Raw genomic sequence first — 27,457 nt, 5'->3', positions numbered from 1 at the left:
CGATAATAATCGAGGAAAGAAAACATACCATTGTTTTGTCACTTTTACATGATATTGATGGTTATCAATAAGTAAATTATTTATAAGTGTAAGATATATCGGTCTAATACAACCGTCTCGATCTGATGTAACAAACGATTTTAAAAAGTAAAAAATTACGATTTATTTATAAATTATTCATGAAATAAGCCAAACATATCACAGATTTAGGTAGAGATTTAAGCAAAATTAAATAAATCAAAAAACAATTTTTAATCATTCATTTTTGTAATTTAAACTGTTGTATTCTATTCCTTTTTTTTCATTTTTAATTCGAATATAGTTATTACTTGTAAATAATTTATGCAAGTTTATAAAAAGTTTCTGCCAGAAATTAAAAAGTAATTAATTGAAAATTTTACTTTATTATAGATCTACGTTATAAAGTATTGTAAATATCTTAGTTATATAATACATTATATATACAGTATATACACGTTATAATGAAAATTCTATAAATAAGAAATGTTAATCTGTATGCATATATTATTTAAAAATTTAATTTAAGAAATCCCAATTAATGCGTCCGTTAGAAACAAAGAAAAAATTCAGTTGCAAACAATCAGTTTTCACTTTCAATTTGTCCAATAAACGCCATAATTACAAACTATTCGCTATCGTCTATTACACGTGTGTGTGTACGTCACGACCACGTGACATTACACGATGCTCAGTCAACCGCAAACTTAGTGGAAAAGAGTTTGTAAAACGCGTACCGTAAAACTTAATTGGGTTTGTTGATATATTAAGATTTAAAAGAAAGAAAAAAGAAGCAGATTAAATTTATCGAGAGAAAAGAATATATTTAAACGTAAGTAAAACTAATTTTATATTACCTTTTTTATTATTTTTACCACTCTGTGTGTTGGCCTACTTTCAAGGACGAACTGACTTATTGCACAGGTGATATCATATACCAACACCTGTTCATCTTTATGCTCGTCAAATGCTCATTGCTCATATTTTTCCACATTTTATTCATTCCATCAAATACGAAAACTTGTAAAAAATCTCAGGAAACAAATTCAATCTCGAAATGACGAATGATGAGCTCTGTCAGAATGAGACAGGTGCACAGGTGGTTCCAGCACCTTTAAACACCGTGAAACAGGTGAAAATCACTACTTAGAAAGCACCTGCACAACCAGTTCGTTTTTCGTTTCCGCAGTATCCACAGCGAATCTCCAGAAAGTTAAAAAAATAATTTCATTGTAAAAATAATTTCAATGAAAACTCATCTATGTAGTAAAGTAGATTAGTTAGAAAATCAAAGTTAGATTATTTTCTTTAAGTACAAGTATATCGCCCGCAGCGAGAAGATCTGACAGAAGTTTAAATGAATGACGTCACAAGGTTGACGGGGAATTTTGAAGATTTTGCATAATTCTTAGTAAGAATTTACATATATTTCTTTTTATCGGTTATCTGATTAAGTTTGAATTATTATTAAAGCAAAATTTGAGTGTATTCTTATTACAGGTTGATCTAAGAAAAGATTATTTGTCATTTTATAATCAAGCATATGTCATTTCGTTGTAGTTTTCCCTTTCGATCCCGTTTAACAGTATTATTTGCGGATTTAAAACAAAGAAAAAAAAAGCTGTGATGTTAGAAATTATCTCTTAAATTTATTAATAAAATTAGAATAAGAAATTATACTGTTTTGAAACGTTAATCATAGTCGCATTTTGTTATTTTTTTTAATTAGCACGAAGATCGATTATGGATGCAATAAAAAACAGGACGACGTATCACTTTTAATTTCGTCCGCATTTTGGTTGATGGGGAGTTTCCTTTCTTCCTCACCCAGACCCTTTGGTTAGAATATATTGCCAGGAAGTTGACACGTTCCAAAGGATGATTCACAAAATTAATGTCAACTTGGGTGGTACTTAGAGAAGAGAGCGAAACTCAAGATACAAAAGGATAAATAAAAAAAAGACTGTGGAAGAATTAACCATTAATCAGTCATATGAACTTTTGCCATTAACCAGTTAAGTGAACTCAGCAATCATTTAAACGACTATTTGATCGCGACAAATTGTATATTGTAAATATTGACTCGTTGGCTAGTGTTGAAATTATGAAAATAACCGTATTATAAATTTAAAAATATTATTTATTTATTTATAACAACGTTTATTAACTTTTTCTAAATTTATTTATTTCTGTTTAATTTAAACATGTCGTCGACAGGATTGAAACCAGGTTGAATATGAAGAGTTTTGATATAAAACTACATACAAGATTATCATCGAAAAATAAGAAGCAGGATCAATACATCAATTATTCCAGAATAAAATGCGTATTTCCATTATGATCTTATGTTTTTAACGAGATGATCTTTGGATGATAAAGAACATGGATCCGCATATTGACTTGGAATATATTGTCGATAATAAAGATTACACGCAAAAGTTGGCTAGTGGTAAGTATATTAGTTTATATTTTCTGCTCAATTTTCATAGTTAAATAAATTTAACCACGAAAGGATGTAAAAACGCATTTCCTCTAGCCTTTAACGGTAATTTTGCTTTTGTTGAGCGTGTAATTTACAGCCATCTTATAATTTATTTTAATGTCGAAATTTATATATTTGCTCAGAATTATTTAATCCATCCTTATTACTAGATTCAATTATCTAAAAATTTAATTAAAACTAATAATTGTTGTTAAAATGATTGCTATAAAATTTTAGATTTTTATATTTTAAATTTATGGATAAAGGAAGTAAAATATTACGTCAGAGAGAAAAGGCGGTATATGCTTAACTTTAATTCTTTTTAAAAAATTTACTGTTTTCGCATCAAAGAAAACAAAAGAATTTTTTGTGTGTTAAATCTGACAGATTTCCAACCCGTTGCAAACATCTTCATCGCTTCCACAAAATAGAAGGATAATTACAGTTCCAACTCCTATCTGACCCTGATTTCTAACTGCGTTTTATTGCATAAGCGTTTCCCTTAATAGGTTGCATATAAATGCGCCACCCATATGACAACGCATTCTAACACTCCATGAAAATGTCTCATTTTGCAAAAGCTTAATTGCTGATATTCCTTTCAACGCTACAGCTTCAATTACACGGTATTTAACAGAATGCTATTCTTTAATAAAGAACATTTTTCATATTTTTTTATCGTTTAAAATTCGAAAATTTGAGATGCGTCATCTTAAAAATATTCCGAATAATTTTTTTCTTAGAAATTATTTAATATTTATATAAATTTTATATAACTTGTTTCTCCATTAAACACCCCAGATGCAGTATGCTAAACGAATAAGGACAGCTTTTCGTCATGAGTTTTCTTAGTAAATTATTTCGAAACAACTCTTGAGCAATGGAAGACAAGGCACAGACGACATTTAGTCCATCAAAAACTAGTTTTTATCCAATACCGAAGATATTTTATTATTGATTTAAAAATTATCTAAAAGTTTCTGCTTTAACTACAGAGATTAAATTCTTGTACACGAACAGAATATCAGCATCCAATTCTACAGACTTAAATTCTTATCTGTCATTCGCGTATCCGAAATTACACCCGAGATTTCTCGGAATTCCTTAATATCTACAGTAACTTCGATCCGATGGGATTCCTGAACGCTTGATAGTTGAAACATAAATTCCAGAATGTAATTAGATAAAGAAATTTAAAATTAAATTTGGTGGTTTGCTATACAACTCAATAATTTAGCCGCCGAGTTAGAGAGAGAACAAATTGAGAAACGGCCCATAATAGGAGAAAAGTAGCGGATACCATTTACATGTATTGTCTCGGGATAACCTACATATCCTTTATACAACGGGGACAATTTCACTCCCTAACGCTCCGTCACCCTGGCGCCTCTGTTGGCACACTGACCATCACCCAGTAACGTGACCCAAATATGATCCCAGGTTTAGCTATTGGTGACCAATATTGAACATTTGTTAATGTTTAATGTGTTTCGCGATTGAGTTCTCGTATCAGAAATTTATTATATATGGCTGTTTTATATAGTTAAATCGTAATTGAAATCAATTTTTTTTCAGATTGGTGTTAAAATACGTGAAATATAGCTTTTATATTTTAAATATTTCTTCTAATACGCTTCTATTTGGAAATTTTTCGTTGTCGTTAGCTTGAAAATTTTAATTTTTAATATTTTTAGGAAGTAAATTGATAGTAAAATTAATTAATATAACAAATTCTTTTTATGATAATAAATATTTATTTCAAAGAAAGTTTTAAAACATTCGTAGTAACAAAATTATTTCCATAAATTTCTTATTCAAAAATATATTGCTTCGTTTCGGATATGTCGAACCGTTTTTTATAATCCAGAAATAAAAACTTAAATGTCTGTTGATTGAAAGCATCACAGTGTGGTATAATAAGGTGTATTAAATTATATCTTATTGTATATTAACTATGACATTTTATATGGGGATTATAAATTATATATTTGCTTAAATTTATTATTTATAAGGTATAATTTACGTTTAAGTCATGTAATAAAATTAAAGAGAAACTAACTTATATTTAGCATGACATAAAACAAATGAATTTTTCAACGATAATAATTTGCTAATAAACGTTGAAATTATAATTACATTACCAACAAATAAGTTAAGAAACTTCTAAAATACAAAGATTTATTATATATTTATCAATATTCGTGTATTTTTATATTATTTTAACTGTCATATTAAATACTATTATTAAACGATTTATATTAAGAATGATTAAAAATATTCTATAATAATTCTTAATTTCGAATATGCCGAACAGTTTCTGTGTATATACAGTATATAATCTAACGTAGAAAAAATATAAATAGAAAAATATATAATTGTTAGGTCCATATATATAATCTAAACAGGGCTAAGCCAGTTGCGATAACAGTTTGTCTATACTGTATATAGTAATCGAATGTCTCCCGCAAGTAGTACTTTTACCTCAATTTATTAGCAGTTATTTACTTTCTAAGCACGCAAACTGATGTTTATGCAAAAGTTAAAAAGCTCAAGACAGTAGCCATATTCGGCAATGGGGGAGTTGTCAATCTGGTCACGTGAAAAGGAAAGGACGAGTGAAGGTTGCGAAATTTCAAATATCGATAAAAAATCAATTAGAAATATTTTAATAGATTATTTATTATAAAACGAAATTAATAATTGACTGAATACTGTATAATTAACAATGTATATGTAATTAATTTATGATAAATAGATAAGGGTAATTCTATTAAATAGTATATAAAAAGGTGACTTTTTCTACCATTTAGATGAGGTATTTTGTGATGCAATACTACAGTAAGATATAATTATAACAGATTGTCATCATAAAAATAGTAAAAGTCGGAATATATATAATAATTTTTCGTAAAGATGCCATTGACCTTCGTTTTGCCATCCTCGGGGCGTCCGTCACAAGGTAGTCAGTAGGTGTCACTTGTCGATGATAAATCATAAACATTACTACCCACTATTTCCAATGTATCTAGCTTTACTAAACTGTTACTCATGTGCAGATATAACTTTTCAAGATAAATTTTTACTGAATTTCTACGTAATTTTCATAATGGGTCGCTTAAGCGGAAACACGTTACGGGGAGCCAATCAAAATGCATATATATCACTTTTAATGAATAAAAAATTACAAGATGATGAGATATGACATAGTAGAAAGGAATGCTGGAAAGATACGGAATGCCTATTATGTTATTATGTTATTAAAAATACTCTATTATGTTATTAAAAAATTTTTGATATAATCAATTTCATCTTTAGATAAGATATGCTCTTTAATGAGAGCAGCAGAGGGTTTATTAATGATGACTCTTATCAAAAATTCTTTTATGTTTGCTCTTTCTTTAATAATTTGTTCAAGATTTACGTTAAAGTTATTCTAGATATATGTATTTTTTTTAAAAGAAATTATCTAAACAATGCTTAAAAAGAGCTAGCGTAGGCGATCATTTTTGATCACAAGAGTCACTTGAAACAGGAGACGGCTTTAAAAACTTATTTATATAGGCCTGCAATGAAAATGCAAAGTTTAAAGTTGAAGATTACTTTCTCTACAGAAAAGTTTATGTTATGGATGCTAAATTTGTAAACAATATAAAGGAAAATTGTTATATTCCTTATTTTGTTTCATAGTTTTTAAAACAAAATAAATAAAATATATAATTAACTTCTATCTCACGGAAAGGTCGCCCTGGCTTCCTTAATATTTAAAAATTCACTTTGAATGATTATTGGTAGGTGATAGGTTAATAGGAGAATTTCAGAATACATGAAATTTTAATTGATTTTATTACTTTTATTTTTGAATTATGGATTTAGGCCAAACTAATCCATAAACTATTTTGAAAATATTTAATAATATTTTATTTTATTTGTTTTTAGATTTTTATTTTATGTTTTTGCCATTTAGGATCCATCCACATTTTTCGTGCATTAATATAGTAGGATAATTAAATTGATGAACATTATATTTATGAGAACATATTTAAAAAATCATTAAAAATTGATCCTGTGTTTAATGTTTAAAATAACAAAAAGAAATTAGAGAAACAGATACTATACTTCGTTTTTATAAATAAAACAAATTAGGATTTATTTCTTAAATTACAATAATACTGTATTTATATATTATTATAACAACTTAAACTCGATAGTAAAGTTATTAAATTTCAATAACGAATATTTCGTAATATTCTCTAACATAAATTTTCAACCTATTCATAAATTATTTCGGCATCTTTATTGGTTCAAAAATCTGAAATTAATTCACCAAGCTTACCATAAATACGATAAAAATAAATGATTTTAATATTTTCGACCTAATTGATTGTCTTTAAGCGAGCTGTTGTAAGAGGCTGTGTTATAACTTGTACTTTAAATAAAATTAAAATAACATAACGATTGTTTTATTTTTGGTAATCGCTACGAAATGTGTTAAAGAAGCAAATAAAACAACAATTCTTATCATCAGAATAACTCTTGATGTTTAACTAGAGTAGAGAAACAGTATTTATCAAAATTTCAGTGTTGTAAATACAGTAGGTCTATATAAAGAAATTATTCATTATTATTAAAGCATCCAAATAAAGCCTTTAAATTAAATTTACAAAAAGTTACATAGAAGACCTCTGGTAATTTATTAAACGATTATAACTGTCAAGTTCTCATTTCGTTTTAACTTGTTTATTATACAGATGATCCCATACGAATTAATTAAAAGAAAAAAAATAATGGTCAATATCCGTTTAGTTTAAAGGATAAATTAAGACAGCATCGCATTTATAAAATTTGAAAAAAAAATCAAATGTCAGAAAAATAAATTCTGGGAAATGTTTAAAATTCAATGTAAGAATTTACAAGTTCGTGAATATGTTTCATTAAATAGGAAGAGCCCGTTTTATGTTTTGACGTCATCTGGTCACGTGCTTACTTTCTCGTCATCTAAACAAACTGCATTCTCTGTCCCTATGAATCACACATGGTCAACAGATGGTGCGGGTCAGGGTCGAACGTCGTCTGGGAAAGTCATCCCTACGACCTCCTCACAAAGTTATCTTTCAATTCGCTTTTTCTCATTTTGGCGGCTTCTTTTTAAAAATGACAGCTGATCATTGACCGGATAGTTTTATGGTAAGATTATTCGTTATTTTTAATAGTTATTGAACTTTGGCATCAGGAAATTAAGTAAGTTATAATATTGTAATAGAACATTTCTGTTCATTCCACGCAGAAAATTATCGACAGTAAGTATCTATAACGTTTTCTATCAATAGCACAATTTTTGTTACTCAATTTAAAATATAACTGAGTTGAATATACTAATGTGGCTGATTAAAATAAGGGGGAGAAAAAGCAATATTCTTTCAAAAATAAAATATTGCACGAATACTTTTAGTTGGGTTTTAATATACAAAAGTGAACCGTTTATTTCGTTTTTTAAAAATGTAAATAATATCTAATTACTGTATTTTTGTAATTTGATATTTATTTTGTTTATAGCGTTAGATACAAATAAAACAAAAGTCAAGAAGCAGATTTTCGAGTTATTGTCGGCACTAAGCGTTTATAATTCTGATGGCTTCCAAAGAGTTTTAGAAACTTTAGAACATTATAAGGTAAATTGTTTAATTTTATATCGAAAATTGATACTTTAAATTAATTTTTAAACTATTTAAAATTTTTTTTTCTTTTAGAACAATAAAAATCAAAGGTATAGGTTCAAATTTTTAGTGGACGAATTAAGAGAAGCAAAAGATGCAGATTATCAAACGGCTCTCATGGCACTCGTTAATTGCATCATCATCTCTTCGTCGGCGCTCAAAGACCGAATCAAATACAGAAATGAATTTATTGGTCAATAATTTAATAAGAAAATATGAATATTCTGATAAATAAGTTAAAACAATTTTAAATTTATTTGTTACTTTTTATAGGTCTTAAAATTTTGGATGTCATCCGACAACTGAGGTAAGAACACGATTTAACACTAATTATAAAACGTATTTAAATAGTTTTTTTTTTCGTTTAAAACTTAAAAAGATACGTCTTTTGCTAGGAAAGAATGTCCTGATAATTCTGATTCTGATTTAACGGTACAATTGGATGTATTTGATGAGCAAAGATACACTGACGAAGGTCAAATTACCGGTCCAGATGGGGTGGATTTGAACAGCCATTTAGACGTGTTTTATGCCATATTAAGACAGGTTAACCTTTTATTTTATATTTCACATATATTTACAAAGATTTGATAACAATCATAATTTTTAAAAGACTTACATTGCATGGAACAAAAACTTAGGTTGTTAATGGTGAGGCGGAAATTCAAAACTTCATTAGAATTTCAAATATACTGTATAATCAATTTGTTAAATTAATTAAATCTGACCGTATATATGTAGATTATGTCTTATCTAGATTATTTATGATAATCAGAATTGATTTAAACTCATTGATAATTGATAAATTGCAATTGGTAATTGTGCTAATTAAGTAACTAAAAAAATTATGAATTATAAAATTTCGATATATTTAAATAGAAGTTTATTTACTAGGTGGCAGAAACTCCTCAAGAAATACCATTTCTTAATATTCTTCAGCATTTATTACGGGTTGATTATTCACTTCCCATATCAGATATTATATGGGACACTGCAGAGACTTTGGTTCATCGAGCAACTTTATTGGAAAGTAAAGAAGATTCGGAGAAGTTATTGCGTTCACCGAACTCTTATCACAGTCTTAATAAGTTGAGAATAACTGAAATTAAATGTCAATGTTCGTGCCATAGGAACGAAGATTCTGAAGGAAGAACGCGAAGACGAACACCAATTCAACTTAATTTTGGAGATGGAACTAGAACTCCCGGTATATTATCGCCAACAGGTTCTGTCAGTCAAATCGATTTCGCTTCACCTAGATCGAATGTTACCTCACCGCCACCGCCGCCGCCACCTCCCCCTCCTCCTATTGCTCCTATTGTTTCGGCTCCTGTTCCTCCACCACCACCGCCTTTACCGCCATCTCTGACATCTTTTTCTCCGCCACCACCGCCACCGCCGCCGCCGCCGCCACCTCCGCCTCTTCCAAATGGATGCGGTCCTCCTCCCCCTCCTCCGCCACCACTTTTTGGTGGCACTCCTCCTCCTCCACGTTCTTTATCTTCTAGCCCTCAACCTTCCGAAATGGACATTAAACTCCCTCAACAGGAAACTCCAAAACCGAAAAGTAAAATGAAAACTCTTAATTGGAATAAAATTCCCGCTCACAAAATTGTTGGAAAGAATAATCTATGGTCCATCGTCGCTAAAACTCACAATGGTAGTCCAAACGATCTAGATTTTGTTACAATGGAAGGGTTATTTTGCCAACAGAGCAATATGGTTAACGGTCAAGCTTCTCCCCAATTAAGGAAAAGAGAAACGGGAGATTACGTCGATCGAAAGAAAAGAGAATCGCTAGAAGTAAGCAATTAAAAAATTTCAAAATTTTCAGCAAATTCCAAAACAATTTAAATAACTTACGGGTTTTTCAAACATTTAATAAATCGATCCTTTTTCCAAAACGGATTTGATCCGAGTAACAACTTCAAAAGTTACAAAATAGAAATGTATTTAAAAAAAATTATAATTTCTTTTTGTATTAAATTATTTATGAGTCTGCAAAAAATCTTGCCATATTTCTTCATTAAAAACTGATTAGCAAATTTATCTAATAACGATTTCTATATTAATCTATTCGAAAACTAATTTTTTTCTTCCTACTTTGCTAGATAATTTTGAAAATTAGGATCGTGTTGAATACGATAAATATAAAAGCCTAATTTATTAAAAAGAACTGCAATGAAAATTTCTTAATCTTTTGTATATAGTAAATAAGTTTTACATAGATTATACATAGACAATACTAGGTTTATTGTCCTATTGATAATACTTGATATATATGTTAAACGTTTAATTTGAAAAATAAAATCTTGACTCGGGCCTTATAAAACTAAATATTTATTTTCATTGAAGTGTATATTTTTGCATGATAAATATATATATATATATATATTTTTAAATCATAATTAAGATGTTTACGTAACGGATATTTTTTCATTGTATTGTGTTTTCAGATAACGTTACTGGATGGAAAAAGAAGTTTAAATGTAAACATATTTCTTAAACAATTCAGAAGGTAAATATTCATTAAAGTCTTGATTAAAATATTTATGATAACCTTTGCTCGTATACGTCTTAGCAACCTTTCACTTTCGTGCTCACGATGATATCAAAGACAGGTGTTTCTTTTTGTTTTTTGGGATAATGTTCATTTCGGGAGACTAATGTCAGATGAAAAATTAAGTTACTATTATTTAATTTGAATTTTATTTTTGTTTTCAATTATAATCTTTTTAGAATGAAATACTTAAGTATCTACATAATAAAAATCGGGTCGCTTAGACAAAAGTAGTTTTGGGTCGATGATTCATATAAGTTACTATGCAGTGGGCTATATGGGTACTATTTAATTACGTCCAAGTAAATTATATCTTAGTTTTGTTGTTTTGCATTAAAACAAATCATTTTTAGGTCAGATTAAACATGATATAAAATTTAAGTCATGATGGTTTACAATGTTTGTGATTCGAATTAGAAATTATTAATATTATGCGTATTTTATAACACTTACTATATTTAAAAATTATAATTGATTTAATTTCATTTAATTAAATTAATTTTTTATTCCTTGTTATAGTCGTCATAAATCTGATTAAAATGTCTTAAAACTATGGAATACTTAATTTTAATTTATTTATAAATTAATTAATAAATTCTTATCAAATATTAATTAAGCTTATGTTATGTTCTCGAAACTTTAAATAAAAACTGAATGAACTTTTCGAATAATTGATGTTTATAAATTAGTAACGTGGTTATTAAGATGATAACCATGCAACTAAGTAATAAGAAATGAATTAAATCCAAAAAAATCAAAGTAAGTGTCATTAAATTTTAAGTACTGAGCTCTAAAAAATTTTATTTTTATGCTTTTCTATAATAATTTATATCTAAACTGAATACATAATATAAATAGATAATTTGTAAATTCTGTAGATAAAAGAAATTATCACAGTTAATATATAGATCGTCTCTCATACACATGCGTACGAATTTAATTTATATTGTTATTATTATTATTTTTATTTTAATATTTGAAACCTTTTTAAATTTTAAATTTATTTTTTAAAGCACAAACGAAGAAATTATTTCTATTTTAAAAGAAGGAAGACACTCTGATATTGGTGCCGAACGATTAAGAGGTTTACTTAAAATACAACCAGAATCAGATGAAGTAATTTTTATAATTTATATATTATTATTATTATTATTTTATAAAGTCTGTTTATCTATTACTAAAGGCTTGTTGCTGCTACCAATACTCTCTCGCCTCTTCATCTTTTTTAAATTCATAACAATCTTGAAACCCCACTGAATGTACAGTACTTCTAGGTACTTTTTCCTTGGTCTTCCTCTTCCTTTCTTTTCGAGAATTTTGCCTTCAATGATAGTTTTTTCGAAAAAATAAAAAAATTAATTTACTTAAATGTATTCTAAAAACTATTTTATGAAATAAAATAATATACTATTATAATATACAAAAGAAACTCCATCGATCTTGGTATTCAAGGTCTTTAAAATAATAATAATTTATAGATTACGTAGAAATAATCGCACTAGAAAACTATGAAATAATCGATGTTAATTCATTTTTTAGTTGTATTAATTATAATTTTGTTGTAAAAAAAAAGATAAAATGAAAATGAAATATTGTAAATGAGAAATCCGTGATTTTCGATTATTTGAGCACACCCCTCTCCCTCTCCATCATCACACTGGTTAATGGAATTTCTACTGTATATAAATTTTATTTTGTTAATTTATATATAATTTTATGTTTGTATTTTATGTAAATACCTACTTATTCAAATATTTCGTATTATTTGTATAAATAATTAGATATAAAATTCTTTCTATAAAAAAATCATTTTTAAAAATTTATTTGACTGCTATTATTAGAATTAATTTAAACAGGTGAATGGATACAGTATATTATTGAAAGAAAATTATAATAATTTTTTTCTGAAATTTTCAAATTCAATAAAAAGGAAAAAAAAATAATTTAAATTTATTCGACTGTAACCATTATTAAAAATTCAAAAATTCTTGTTCACTTATATCCAATTTAATTTAAAACAATTTTTAAAGAAAAGTATTTTTTTAATTAGGTAGAATTGCTTCGAGGATTCAACGGCGATCGAAACAAACTAGGAACTGCAGAAAGTTTTCTGCTACAATTAGTTGAATTATCCAGGTAGATATTCTCTCATAATCAATATATATATATATATATATATAATTTTTGTATACCGTTTATTGTATTATTAAATAATAACAATAATACCAATCTTTAAAAAATATAAAATAACATTTTTTTTTCATTTAATTATATAAACTATTTGAAAACATACATGTAAAACTCACCAATTGTGGGATGATGAATGAGACAATTGATATAATTTTTGCCTTCATTGATTAAATATAAAGGTATTAGATAGATAAACCTTTATTTTCATTATTTATTTATTTTCAACGTTTATTATAAATAAATAAATGTTTGCAGATAAGTTTAGCAAGAAAAAAAATGATAAAAAGACTTAAAAAGTATTTTATTATATCATAACTTATACTTTCTATTAACAAATAGAAATATGTAATATTTATAAAACGCCAAGTAATATTTTACCTATAAATGATTTAAATTCCAAAATTAATTTGTTGGAAATGAATACTAATAATAAAACGTAAAATTATAATATATTTATTTTTTACCAATTTATTTAGTTACAAATTAAGAATTGAAGGAATGTTGTTGAAAGAAGAATTTGCAGCAAATATGGCCTACTTAGAACCTGCTATCGAAACAATTGTATCAGCTGTTCGTGGTAATTAGCATTACATATGCTGTATACATTTAAAATATAATTTAAAATTTTGTTATATATATATATATATAACATTTTACTAATTTTGATTTATTTGAAATTTGTTCAGAAATTCAAGAAAATAAGAAGCTACATGAAATTTTGTATATGGTCCTTGTGGCTGGAAATTTCTTAAATTCGGTAAGATTTAATAACTAAGTTGTTATTATTTTTTATAATAATTTATTTAATTTAATAATATTTATTCACTAGGGAGGATATGCGGGTAATGCAGCGGGTTTTAAGACTATGTCTCTTTTAAAAGTGACTGATATTAGAGCTAATAAACCTGGAATGAACCTTGTTCATTATGTTGCAGTGGTGCGTAAAAAATAAGGCATAAGTTCATAATTCCAAATAAATTATTCATCACTCTAATTTAAAAGTTTTTTCCCCCCTCTAATCAAGGAAGCTGAAAAGAAAAATACAGAACTGTTAAAATTTACCGATGAACTGGTCAATTTAGAAGAAGCAGCGAAGTAATCAAATTGATAAATTTAAATTGATTTTTATATTTAATAAAAGTCTAGTATTTTAAACAATAATATTTTATGTAGATTATCAATCGATAACTTGAAATCTGAAGTTTCTAGTCTAAGTCAAAGAGTGTCTAAAATCTCTCAACAAGTTGCTTCGGCAGAAGATGAAATTAAAGAACAAATGGAAGATTTTTTAAAGGTTATTTAGAAATCAATAGTGATAAAGATCATTTATTTTATCATTTTTAATTTATCATTTTTGTTTCCAGCGTGCAGAATGTGATGTCTCTTTGATTAATAAGGATATTGAGAATTTAAATATTATACGTAAGGATTTAGCAGACTTTTTATGCGAAGATTTTGAAACATTTAAACTAGAAGAGTGCTTTAAAGTATTTCAAAGTTTCTGCCAAAAGTTCAAAACAGCCGTACAAGTAAGTAGCTTATAGAGTATGCATTTATAAATATTTTGTAATGAAAACTATTTTATAGCCGAGTTTATGTTTAAAATATATATATATAATTTATTAAGGAAAATGAAAGAAGGAAACAACAAGAAAAAAGAGCCGAAGAACGAAGAAGACAAAAGGAAGAACAAGCAAATATGAAACGTCGAAGCTATGCAGGTAATTTAAAATGTTAATTAACTTAATATTTAAATATTTCAAAATCTTAAATACTCTAATTTGTAATACTAGGTACAGAAATTCGCGGTGTTTCTAACACCGATACAGATTCGATTATGGACATGCTATTAGGCGATATAAGAACTGGATTCCCTCAACGATTCAGCGATGGTTATAAAGGCAGAAAAAATAGAAATACAGATTATGCTCGTCTGAATAGTCAAACTGGAAGTCTAACTTCGGAAGATGAATATCTCAGTTCGCCGAAAATGCTAAGAAGAAGAATCGGATCTTTGGGTTCGATTCCTGCTAACACTGAAACTCCAGATAGTATTTCGGATTCTCCCGACGTCACTCCTAACGGAACAATGCGAAGACGCAGAAGTAGATTATCCTCAGAAGAGCAAGAGGATTGTTTGATGGATTTTCTTCGCCAAGGTTCCGAGTTAGAAGCTAGAGACAGAAGATCATGGGGAAGTTATGATGGAGGATCATTAGACAGATCATGGTTAAGGCGATCTGGAAGAAGACGACGACAAGATCTTTTGTCTGCGGATCTTAACGATAGAGAGCGTCCTGCTTCTCCAATTTCTCCTATGATGGATAAATGCATAGAATTACCAGAAACAGAACCCGTAAAACCTAAGCAGTGGAAAAGGAAAATAGAGGATTGGCTCAGAGAAAACGAAAAAGAACAGGAAAAAGAGAAAAAATTAAGTGAAAGATTGAATTTAGAAAGAAAGAAAAGACACGAATTAGATCTTTTAGAAAATCGCTTAGGAAATATCGAAAAAGATGATATTTGGAAAGATACAGGTCTTGCAACTCTTCACGAATCAAAAGCAGATAATGAAGGACAGAAATTAGATAACACAATTATTTGTCCAGATATAATAACATCGGAAATTGTTGAAACTCCTCAAACAAAAGATAAATCCAAATGGAGAAAGAGTAATCTTAACGTCTCTGACGAAGTGGAATCATTGGAAAATAAGACAACAAATCAAAATTTTGATAATAATAGTAATAGTAATAAGAGTTCAAGATTCTATGTCAGACGTTCATCAATAGATCCAATTAATCCAGAAAATAAACGTTTATCAAATGAAGATTGTAAAACAAACGGAATGTTTCACGATCAAAAAGAAAAAATTGAAAATATCGATAATGTTACACTGGAATCAAAAATAACAACCAATGACTTAAGATGTCCACAAACGAGCAATTCGCAGATTGAGGAAAAGGAAATACCTATTCCTCCTATGAGAAATTCGAAAACATATCAAAGTCTTCGAGAACCGAATTGGAAATTAAGAGAAAGAAAAGAAGAATTAAAATTACAGGATCAGCTTGACACGAAGGATTGCGAGAAAAAGAAAGACGATTTGAAAGATCCAGTAAAATCTGATTCGTGTTTAGATGAAAATTCCGAAGGAAATTTCAATAGATTTTCTCTGATGAGGAGGACTACAAGACGCCCACGACATAAAGATTTGGATATGCATAAAGATATAGATAATGAAATTATTAAAAAAGATATTCAAAATTCAAAATCGAAAACGGAATCTAAAAAATCTGATTCTGAACTTGATTATATTGAAGGTGCTATTCAACATATTAATATAGCTAGTCAAGAAATTAAAGAACTCGATAAAGTAGAAGAAAAAGAAACTTCGACAGAAAAAGAAAATAGGAAGAGACCAAGCACATTAAAATCGAAATTAGTTAAACGACTCCATTCCTTGACAGAAAATCTAAAACCCTCAGCGAAAGAATGTGAATCTCAAAACAATAATAGTGAGAACGCTGATATAGAAAATATTTTAACCAATTCCAATATAAATCATTTTAAAAATTCAATTGATAATATTGCACACGAAAAAGTATTCCGTTCAACTTTAGTAATGACTCCAACATCGCCCATGACTGAAAACAAAACATTATTTTCTACTTCAAACAATGTTGAAAATCCAGATTCTGTAAATAATACAAAATCTTCCAAAGAATTATCTAATGAGAAAAGTGAATTTCATTTTAACGAAGCAAAAAAACACATCATAAATGTAGATAAACCCGTTTTGCAGAGTCCTTCCAAAGTAGTCACTAGTCATATTGTTCCACTCAAATCGCGGACTTCAGATGAACCAGAAAAAGATGAAGGTTTTGAAGAAACCCAGTCGCAACTCAGTGAAACTCTTTCTCAAGCTACTTCTAGCTGTGCTTATGATACAGATTTAGTAGATTCTCCTAAAAGTTTTAGAATAAAGAAAGAAGAATGCTCAGTAAATTCACCTAATACTCAACAAACTGAACAAAAGACGTGTACAGTAGAAAATGCAGAAAAATCAAAAGAAGAGAGTAAAGTAGTTAAAAGTTCACCACAAAAACCATCAAAAATACCTCAGAGACCTTCCACTTTAGGAATCCCTGTCCTCAACAGATCTTTAAGTATATCTGACAGATCTAAATATAACGGAAGAACAATTAGTCCAGGAAAGACTACAAGCCCAGAAAGAACAATGAAACGATCAAGATCTGTAATGGATAGATCCTATTCAACTATTGGAAATTACACGAGACGGCAAAAGCCCCAAAGAACACTATCACACGATTCCCAAAATTCTATTTGTGATTCAGAAAAAGGTTCCAGAACAAGTCTTCGGAGTTCTAGAAGTAGTATTTCTAGCGATACCACAAAGTCTAAGAATGGAATTATTAAAGAAAAGGACTTTTCGAGAAAAATTGCTAATTACACAAATGGAGTAAGAGGCTTGACGCGTAATCTCAGGAAAAAAGGCCAAGAAATTTATGATTCCACTCAGTCTGTTCCATCAACTCCGCTAGAAGAAACTAGATTCATATCTAAGTTAGAGAGATCAAGAAGAACGAATTCTAATCATTCTGTAAATAGATACAGTCCTGCGGGATCCAGGTCTCCAAGCAGCAGATCTTTATCTCGAAGATCCAGTGATGGTTCTACGGATATGAAACGAAGTGGAATAAGATATTCATCTACTTCCACTAGAAATGGAATATCGGGTATATCTAGAAGAAAACCGCACTTGATCCAAAAGTCTAGCAATGTTATTAATGGTAAAAATCTGAATAAAACTCCATCGCCTTCCAGTTCGCCCAACAGAAAAATCGATTCGAAAAGTTGTAATTTTATGAGAGCCACATCTGCTTCTGCTGCAAAAATTTCTTCTGGAAAACCACAAGAATTTTCAATTGCTAATCAAAGATATAGGACTAAACCTGTGCTTGGAACAAAAACGAGGTCTCCAAGTAGTAAAATTCCAATTAAATAACACTGTTTGAATTATATTTCTATAATGTGACTCTACAACAAGCATTAAAAACAATTCTATAAAATGGGGGGATTATTAATTAATATTCATATTTTATATAAAATCTAATACGGATTATTACTAATAAAGTACAACTTACTACTAAGATACTCAGACCAAAATAACAATCATTATAACGTTCATATTTTTTTAACATATTTTAACCAATAAAGATAACATAAATTATATTTTGTAAGAATTTAATTAAAATGTAAAAAAAAAATTAAATCTGCATCATGTAATTTAATGTACATAATCTCTATTATTTTTCTCAACAACGAGAGGACGTAGATTTTTCACAAACTTTTATAGCCACTTCTTCCATATTCTAAAATTGAAATTCTTTAAAATTATAATTTGTGTATTATCACCACCATTCGATATTTAAGTTTATTTATTTCAATCTACTTAATTTTCAAATGCCATCTTAAAAATTTTCGTGATATTTATATTTAAATAATACTTAAAAATTGTTCTTTGCCCCAAAAATTAATAAGTTTGACCATATATAATGCTCTTCCAACCATGACAATTGTATAAATAATTGTTAAAGTAATTTTTATAATACACTTTTTATATAGATTTTGTGATACTATAATTTTGTACAGAAAATTTACTAACATGTATCAATTTAATACAAATAAATATACTTAAACTTGTTACATTTGCTTACTTATTTTTAGGTTTATATTGTAATTTTAGTCCTCAAAAATTAACTTTGATACCTATCTTCTGTTTTATGCTATATTATTCATAAGAAATACAATAAAAATTATTTTAATATTCATAAAGTGGTCAACACAATTGATTAATAAACGAGTTTTTTTAATAGCTAAATTTGGATTATGGATGAGCGTGCCTCAAACACAGAAGCTGATTTGATGGCAAGATCGTAACGTAAATATAAAATTGTAGACCAACACTTTTAAGACTTAATTAGTTCCTGAAAAATTGTCATAAAGCGAACCTTCGTTACTTTTCAAAATTGAGTTCAGTTTTAAATTGAGATAACAATTCTAAAAGTACAGTTTTAACTCTGTAATACCATGCAAAAAATCCATCAACGAGTTGCTTAACAATAACTAAATATCAAACTCAGCGTTTATAAAAATTCAATGAAATATTAAACACCTTCCATCGCTGATAAATGTTTATTTAATAAAACACTAACATTTTCAGCCTCATGGAATAGGCCATCCTCAGGTGTAATTGAGTTCGAACGTGTTTTAAAATTGAAACGATGGAACGTTAGAACATTATACATTCAAATTTAAAACGAAAATAATAGACAAATTAACAAATAAATAACAAAGTAAAATGTACTAAATACACTGAAGCAACAACTATATAAATAATGTAATAAAATAAATAAAATTATTTTATTTTCTTTTTGTTTTAAAATAAAATAAAATAAATACATAAAAATGCATCAAAATATAAGGGTAGGAACGGACTAAGAATTTTTATATTTTAATTTTTTTTTTATGTATAATTTCCATGCAGAAGCTAATTTATCCGCATCCCTGGCATTAATACAACCATCCTTTAATTTACTTTTATATATTTCAAATTTTAAAACACGTTCGAACTCAATTACACCTGAAGATGGCCTATTCCATGAGGCTGAAAACTTTAGTGTTTTATTAAATAAGCATTTCTCAGCGATGGAAGGTGTTTAATGTTTCGTTGAGTTGCTTAACTTTCCCGGCAACATTGAAAACTGCATGTGTAACGCCATCAGTTATGATAAAAAAAACTTTTTATATTTTTAATTATTATAAAATAACAAAAAGCCATTTTTGAGGATAAGGGTGTTGTTTTAAAAAAATTTAAATGCTAATAACGAGTAAAATCGTCATTATGTCCGACTCTACTCGAGACACGCATCCCCCTTTGTCTCCTCACCCCCCTCGACCTTTCACCACCAAAATTTAATAGCATCCAGCCCAATACACAAACTTCCCTACAAAATTTCAGAAATTTTTGACAAAAAACAAAGGTTATTAAACTTCAAAATGGGTGAACAAAATCGTGCCTCCCCATACTAACATCCATACATACAGAACCTCCTTCATATATATATATTTTGTTTTTGTTTTTGGTTTCTCGACATTTCAAGGTCCCCCTAAGTCCTAAAACGTAAAAATCTTGGAAGAAGAGTCATTTTTTCGCTATATTTTCCCTCTGTTATATATAAAAGCCGGCAAAGTAAAAATTCCGTGTGAATACGCAAAAATTTCGTGACAGTTTGTTATCCACAATGACAAAACTCTTGTTTATTTAATTTGCTATTATTATATTGTAAAATTATGGGTAAGCTAGCATTTCATACTTCCGCAAGGGGCTATCCGTAAATGCTGGCCACACTGGAAGGGACGGAGTTATGACAAGTCGGACAAAGTCAGACAAGGGAGGCGGGGGTTGACCTTCAATGAACTTCCGTTTTATTTCATTAAATTTTACACAGTTTATACATTTTATTATTCATAAAGTGATAAAGATTTTGAGGGAAGGTTGAGTTTTGTTGGACGTCCGAAGAGGTGAGAGAGGTTACGGAAACTTGGACAAACTGGGACAATGGGAATGGGAAAATTAAAAATTTAAAGAAAAATGCGGACGTAATTTATGGACAATTCCTAATAAAAAATTGATAACACTCCTAGAGTAAGGATCTACTGCACTGCTCCACAAAAGGAAATAATTCTTGTTACATTAAAAAAAGTTATTCAAATAAACGAATGATAGATTGCAATTAAATTTTAATGGATTAATTTTAAAAACTTTGAAACAAAACACCAAAAAGATAAAGCTACATATAGTATCAAAGAGAGAAGTCAAAGAATAAACAGAAAATTGTTTACGCAACGTTTATCGCATAAAATCCAAATTCCATGCGATAAACGGAGTATAACATGGAATATTGCATCCTTCGCATGCAATATTCCATGCGAAGGAATATTGTACTGTACCATACCGAATGTTCTGTTATAATTCGTTGAAAACTCATTTAACTATTAATCAATAATTGTTTAATATTAACATTACTATTTTTCAATTAATAATTAATTAAAAATTACTTAATTATAACAAGAAAACTTTTTCCCGAAAATCTAATGCAGTCATAATAAATGTAGAAACGAGCAATTATTTATTGTGACATCGTCAAAATGCCGAGATTCAATTTTTTTTTATCATATTTTAAAATAATTTGTTAATTTAAAATAAATGCTCTCCACCTCAAATTAGTAGTGTTTTGCCCCTTTGCATCATGTTTTCCCTTTAGCAATCTAATTATGCCGGTCATCTATCTAACTTTTTTAAAGATAAATGAACTATTCCTAATTCGACGAGGGATATAATCCAGGTGAACAACGTTCCAAGAGCCTTTCGCGGGAGGTCAATCACGGATATATCGAGCCTTTTTCCTCGTCACTACCTGGCCGTTCCCATTGCGAGCCTGGCAATCCACGATGGATAATAATAATAATAAAAAAAGACCTTAGAGGACAGAAAAAGACAAAAAATAAAACAGTTCAACCTTTATTTTTTAAAAAATGTTTTAAGAGATTAATCTTCAGTTTTTCCAATTTAAATTAATTTTATTGCCAATAGGCTTCTGGGCGGCGCGTGGGTCAATGATATCTGAAGCGAAAAACAATTTTTGCCGCCCGCAAACATTTTTACTGTATTTGAATTAGAGCTTCATTGATACAGTCTTCAAAAAATATAGAAACCTCGAAAACGAATAGGTTTTTCAATTTTATCAAATGCAGATTTAATTTTGGATAGTCATTTAGTATAAGTTAAGCAGCGAATAACATTCTATCAATAATTTCTGACTTATCAATCATTTGAGTAAATACTTTAGGAGATAAGAAGCTAGTCCCTTAAAATAAAATAATTCATAAAAAATTAAATCAGTTATTCACATGTGTATAAATTTGAATAATTATTCAATAGTTATATAATTAATAATTTTTTTCCAAAATATTTGAAGAAAATAAAAAGCTGGCAACAATTAATTTATAACAACTCGTCTGCTGTTATAACGCATGCTCCGTACCAATTAGTAAGAACTAGCTGGAAGTATTTGAGTTCGTCTGTAATATAGTCTGGAAATTTTATAAGTGCTAATTTTTGAAATTTTTAAATAAAATGGCTCAGAAAAGGAAACGTTTATCTCAAATGTTTAGTAAGTATTTGGATTTGAATTCAAAATTTTAGTTAATACAAATGCTAATATTGGAATTTAAAATTTATCATTAGTTTCGGTATTAACCTCATATTATTATTAATTAATAAGAAATGTTTAAATTAAAACATTAACTTGAAATTCGTATAATAATTAATTGGTTTAATGAAGTTACAAAAACACTCGGATGACCTCCCCCTGTGTCGGCATTCATTAACACCCTACTTTCACCCTCGCAATGAATGCACGCCCCCTAGGACTCATTCGTGAGATTTTATGGAGTGGTCCGAAGAGAAATTTTGAATATAAACGAATGCTGCCCTAATTTATTATTATGGTTGGAAGCTTATTTGTACAAAAACTACGGGCTTTGTAAATGTCAGAATCTTTTAGAGCTATTCTTTACAAAATATTTATTTACTATTTGTGGCAACCAACAATCGATTAGCTATTTTGTTTTTTTTTTTTTTTAAACTTAAATTAAGTAACGTCTATCCTATTGAAAGTCGAGGAAACTGTGAAAGAAAGCTGTATTATCGTATTTTTCTTTAATATTTGTTTTCTGATAATTGAACGTAGATGTATAATCTTTAATAAGATTTTTTTTAATACATATATTATGTCTTTGTTCACTTTGGACGTTTTTGTGTATTAAAACTTGTTATTCTGATGGAAGCGAATCTCATAATTTCTAGTAAAACACCTTTAATTGTAACGTAATCCTGTATGCCACTGTGTTTCGGCATTTTGAGCCAAAGCTGCCCCTCGACGGGATTGTTACATTAAAGGTGTTTTACCAAGAAATTGTGTGATTTCGCTTTCCATGGTACAGTGCTGTAACTAGGCAGGTGCAACAGGTGCACCCGCACAGGGCCCACTTTGAAGGGGGGGCCCAACATGAATGTATTTATTTTATTATTTTCCCAAACATAATTAAGGGGCCTATTGCAAATTCTTGCACAAGGAATGTGAATGGCTAGTTACGGCACTGCCTTGGTATAACAATTTCTAGTTTACAAGAACGTCTGGTGGACAAAGACATAATATTTGTTTATTAGTAGTAATAGAATAGTTTTGTAATTGGGTTTTGGATTGTCAAAATTGCAAATTTTTTCAAAAAAAAGTGATAGTATCAAAATCTTTATGAAAAGATGATTAATATATTAAGAATTTTTATATAAGGAATAGCAACATTCATAAGCAAATATTTAAAAATATTCATTTAATTATTAAATGTTTGAGTTCTTCATCTTTCAAACTTTACCATTGCAGTAAATGATTATTGCTAGAAACAAGGACTATACATTTTGCATTAATGTCCAAGATAGAATTTGTGGATCTCTACAAAATAAAATGTTGAAATTTCTACACTAAATCTTCATGGTTTGCATTTATGAATCACATTTTGATGGCATTTTAAGTATTTTCTCATGGATATATGATATGTTAATATCTAGTATAGATTTTTTAATGTAGATTTCTTTAAAATATGTCCAGAGTTGAAGATCCTTATTACATAAAAACAAATTAATTTCAAAAATACTTTTGCTCAAGGTACAAAATTACTATAAATATCAAATGCTTCTAATTAGTTTCTAATTAAAATGTTTCTATAAAAGAAGTCAGTATATCAAGCTATAGAAAAATATACATTATGTAATACTTGCAAAATTATTTCAAAAGTCACATATTCACTATTATGACAATGTAAGAAAATTTTAATGCTTGAAATTTAATTCATGGAAAAATAAAAATTTGATTTAGATTTTTAATATAGAAGACTTATTTCATTTAGAATTAGACTAAATAAAACACTTAAAATACAGCAGATATTTGTAATTAAAGTTTAATAATAATTCAGATTTTTATCAAATTTCCAAAATACTTTCATTAAATTGTTTAAGATATAACACATTGTAATTATAACAATGAAATAGGTATTCCAAAAAAATTTAAAGGAAATAAAAATTCTTTGTAGAAATGTAGTTAAAAATGTATTTTTATTTCTGTAAAATATGGGATAGGCTAATTTTAATACAAAATAGATGCTTAATTCAAATTGATATTTTTTAATATTTGGGAAATATTTTCTAAATTAATATTTAAAGTGATTTATCTTTCTTATTTTAATTCAGAAACAATTTTTTGTTTTATTAAATTTACTATTATATTTGTACTGTTTAAGAAAATGTTTTTCTAAAAATATCTTTTTGACTTGAAAAAACTAATTTAATGTTTGTTTTACTTTGAAAGAAGCTTTATTATGAAAAGTTTTTATATAATTTTAAACAATTAAAATTTTTAAGTTTTTTTTTGATTATTTGAATATTTTATAGATAAAAAAGAAAGTGATGATTATAGAAGATTATCCTTAGCTTCACCAGATGAAAGTTCAAGATGTTATAGAGATTCACTTTTAGAAAATGAACCCAAAAAAGTGAAGCAAGCTTGTTCTGAAAGATTATCAACATGGGAACGTAGGAAGCAATATGACTATGAAATGTAATTTGTACTTCTATCTAAAAATTACATATTAACACACACAAATTAATGATATTCACTGGAAAAATACATGAAGAGAATATTAAAACTTGATAAACATAAGATTTGTTAGTTAAAAGTACATTATGCAAAGGCAATGAAATGAAGTGGCTTAAAATGGCATCATTTCAGTACAATTTTAAGCCATTCATTTTATTAGCTAGACAGAAAATCTTAATATTTTTATAACAATATATCTGTTTAAAATTAAATTGAAATTAAACCATCTTAGAGTTCTTGCAGTCCCTGGATAAATAAAATAATTAATTTCTCAAGTATTTTTATTTTATTTAACCATGAAGTACAAGAACTAACGTTATAAAGATGGTTTAATTTTAATTTACTGTAATTTTACATGTGTGGTGTGCTATGCAGATATCACATTAGAATATGTAAACAAAACAAATTATTTTTCTATTGGAATTTCCATAAATATCAAATGAGAAGTTTTTACTTTTAAAGTAAACTTCATACAAATAAAGTATGAATTCTTCATTTGACTTAAATTAAAATGCATTTAAATGAGTAAGTTTTTATGTTAAAAAATGTTTTTAACAACTGTAATGTTTATATATGTATTGCACTCAATTATGTTTTACATGGTAACAATAAATCTGTTCCTGAAAAATCTGTAAAAAAAACTAGTGTAGAGAGTTCCAACACTGAAGGACATGTACCCCAACCTCAACCATGTGACATCTATTGCACATAGACTACACTGTGTTTGTGAAAATATCGGAGATGAATAAGGTAAATGAGTTCATTGTTGCTCTAAAGGAGCAACAATGAACTCATTTATATGACATTCAATGATTCATGCATGAATCATTGAATGTTTCTTTTTTGGATTGGTACAGCTTTAAAAGCATGGGTTTCACCCATTCACTAAATAATGAAAATATCATCACTTTCAATATATATCTTTGTGGTATATCTTATATCAATGTAGCTTATCAGTAGTTTCATCTAACACAAATCCCACTTCATTCTTCCTCTATCACAATATTTACATCACAGACAGCACATCAAAGAATGAGACCATCAGTTTCCATGAATTGCATCTTGAATTCTTCTGAAAATGCATACCTCCTTGGCATGTTTTTATTATAAACAGTGAGTTCTGGTTTGGACTGGTTACACTAACACAGCCATCTATATAGAACATGGATGTATATAGAACATAGAACTTGGATTCTGATGGATATAGACAGGGGCGGACTGGCCTTAAAATTTCTGTGTGGAAAAAATCATTACCGGCCCAGCCCATAAATAAAAGAAATGACTTTTTTCTATTTATATTTAAATATATTCAAAATACAACTGACAAAAATTGCAATAAGCACAAGTCTAGAACATTAATTTTTTATTTAGAAGTTTGCTTTGTTCAGCAATAATATTAACACGTTATATCCAAATAATATATTATAACAACAAATAGGACAATTTTTGCAAGCTTTGCAGTAAGAGGATGAAATCGAATCTTTATCATTTTCTAGTTGATCATCAGTAGAATGTTCATTTTCGTTTAATTTTATAAAAGTTTCACTGACATTTTCCTTTAAAATATTCCACGATGATTTAAAATGTTGCAATTCTGAAATAATATTGAGTTGCTTCTGGATTAAACTGTAGTAACACTTTACAGCTCTATACGAAGTGTCCAGTGAAGTCGGGTTAAAATACCAAATAGTCTTTTCAATTAGGGTTGGCCCTAAGGTAGGATTGGTTTATTTTTGCGTTTTTAGTTAAAGGATGATAGAATCGTTTACGAATGTACTGTACAATACATACGTATACTCTCTTGGACTTCACTTAGTCTTGAAAAAGGGTCGAGCGTGTATGGACAGTCTACGAAAGTATATGTGCATTTGTACATAATTCTATCATCCCTTAAAGACGCAAAAATTAACCAACCCAAGGACCAACTCTAGTTGCGTCGAATATATGTACGAAGCGGGCTCTTGGTATTTAGTGCGATTACAAATGACTAGATGTCAGTATTTAAATTTTTATTTTATATAGCATTATATTGTTTTTTAATACAGGTATGTTTTTTAACCAAACATACCATTTTATAGCTCTTGGTCTGCTTTATGAAACAAGGGTATGGATTTTATTTATTTTTTTTAATTTTTAAAAATGAGAAGTGAGGAAAAAGTGCCAAAGCATAAAAGAAGAGGAAAAAGGGAGGAGAAATGTGTTACTCTCATGAAAAGTGCAACATAATGTATTCATTTTGCTTCATTTCATGCCCCAAAATATATCTTGAATCATCCATATGAAAACAGTTATATTTTTGGAAAGGTGCAGTACTTTAAAATCCTTTCTCTAGTCGTCATAATGTCATTTGAAATTTTTATATAGTATCAATTTGTAGAATGGAATTAATATTTATTATTATGAGCAATGGTGTGACAAATATTAATTTGATACTCTATTTTAAAAAATTGGTAGGTGAAAAGATAATACTGTATAAATCAGGCTTTTATTTATATTTGAGCCAGACACATAATGACAAGCTAAATAGCATAAAATAGTATTCTTAATCATGTTTGCATTTTCAATTTTGAACTACAAAAATTTTTATTATAATTTAAACTTTATTTATATTACTAATTATTTAAATTTTTAATAAAATGAATATACCCTAGTAAAAATATCATTTACCAGAGAGAGATAATTTCAAATGGTT

At 28.1% G+C, this 27,457-nt stretch overlaps 2 protein-coding genes across 4 annotated transcripts in view; both read left to right on the top strand.

The window, feature by feature from the left end:
• Window positions 1–671: 671 nt before the first annotated feature.
• LOC136971092 (uncharacterized) lies at window positions 672–18,694 on the top strand. 3 transcript variants are annotated; one of them, XM_067265567.1, is made up of 19 exons: window positions 672–850; window positions 1,748–2,032; window positions 2,236–2,467; window positions 8,054–8,169; window positions 8,248–8,407; window positions 8,488–8,521; window positions 8,610–8,760; window positions 9,109–10,017; window positions 10,671–10,732; window positions 11,788–11,890; window positions 12,825–12,910; window positions 13,441–13,541; window positions 13,651–13,721; window positions 13,794–13,901; window positions 13,989–14,059; window positions 14,138–14,258; window positions 14,329–14,493; window positions 14,592–14,685; window positions 14,758–18,694. In XM_067265567.1, the coding sequence occupies exons 3-19, from the start codon at window positions 2,389–2,391 to the stop codon at window positions 17,991–17,993; spliced, it is 5,667 nt and encodes a 1,888-aa protein (XP_067121668.1). In that variant the 5' UTR covers window positions 672–850; window positions 1,748–2,032; window positions 2,236–2,388; the 3' UTR covers window positions 17,994–18,694. The 3 variants fall into 3 exon arrangements, with proteins under 3 accessions (XP_067121668.1, XP_067121669.1, XP_067121670.1); XM_067265568.1 differs by lacking the exon at window positions 672–850 and adding an exon at window positions 875–1,429; XM_067265569.1 differs by lacking the exons at window positions 672–850; window positions 1,748–2,032; window positions 2,236–2,467 and adding an exon at window positions 7,555–7,684.
• A 3,376-nt stretch (window positions 18,695–22,070) lies between these two features.
• The window catches only part of LOC136971099 (uncharacterized), a 33,920-nt gene continuing 28,533 nt past the window's right edge, over window positions 22,071–27,457 (top strand). Inside the window, exons 1-2 of the mRNA XM_067265579.1 lie at window positions 22,071–22,224; window positions 24,561–24,726. Coding sequence (XP_067121680.1) covers window positions 22,188–22,224; window positions 24,561–24,726 — 203 coding nt within the window. The 5' untranslated portion in view covers window positions 22,071–22,187. The remainder of the gene's footprint in view (window positions 22,225–24,560; window positions 24,727–27,457) is intronic.

Source organism: Centruroides vittatus, unplaced genomic scaffold, assembly GCF_030686945.1.
Source record: "Centruroides vittatus isolate TY-2023 unplaced genomic scaffold, ASM3068694v2 contig_2311, whole genome shotgun sequence".
Classification (NCBI taxonomy): Eukaryota; Metazoa; Arthropoda; class Arachnida; order Scorpiones; family Buthidae; genus Centruroides; species Centruroides vittatus.
This window is presented reverse-complemented; position numbering and strand designations above follow the sequence as displayed.

What these genes read in the sequence shown, in the direction of transcription:
- LOC136971092 (XM_067265567.1), top strand. Translation starts at nt 2,389, where the DNA reads ATGATAAAGAACATGGATCCGCATATTGACTTGGAATATATTGTCGAT. An exon ending in AATTGTATCAGCTGTTCGTG is followed by an intron (nt 13,542 to 13,650) that starts GTAATTAGCATT and finishes AAATTTGTTCAG; the next exon opens with AAATTCAAGAAAATAAGAAG. An exon ending in GAAACGTCGAAGCTATGCAG is followed by an intron (nt 14,686 to 14,757) that starts GTAATTTAAAAT and finishes TTGTAATACTAG; the next exon opens with GTACAGAAATTCGCGGTGTT.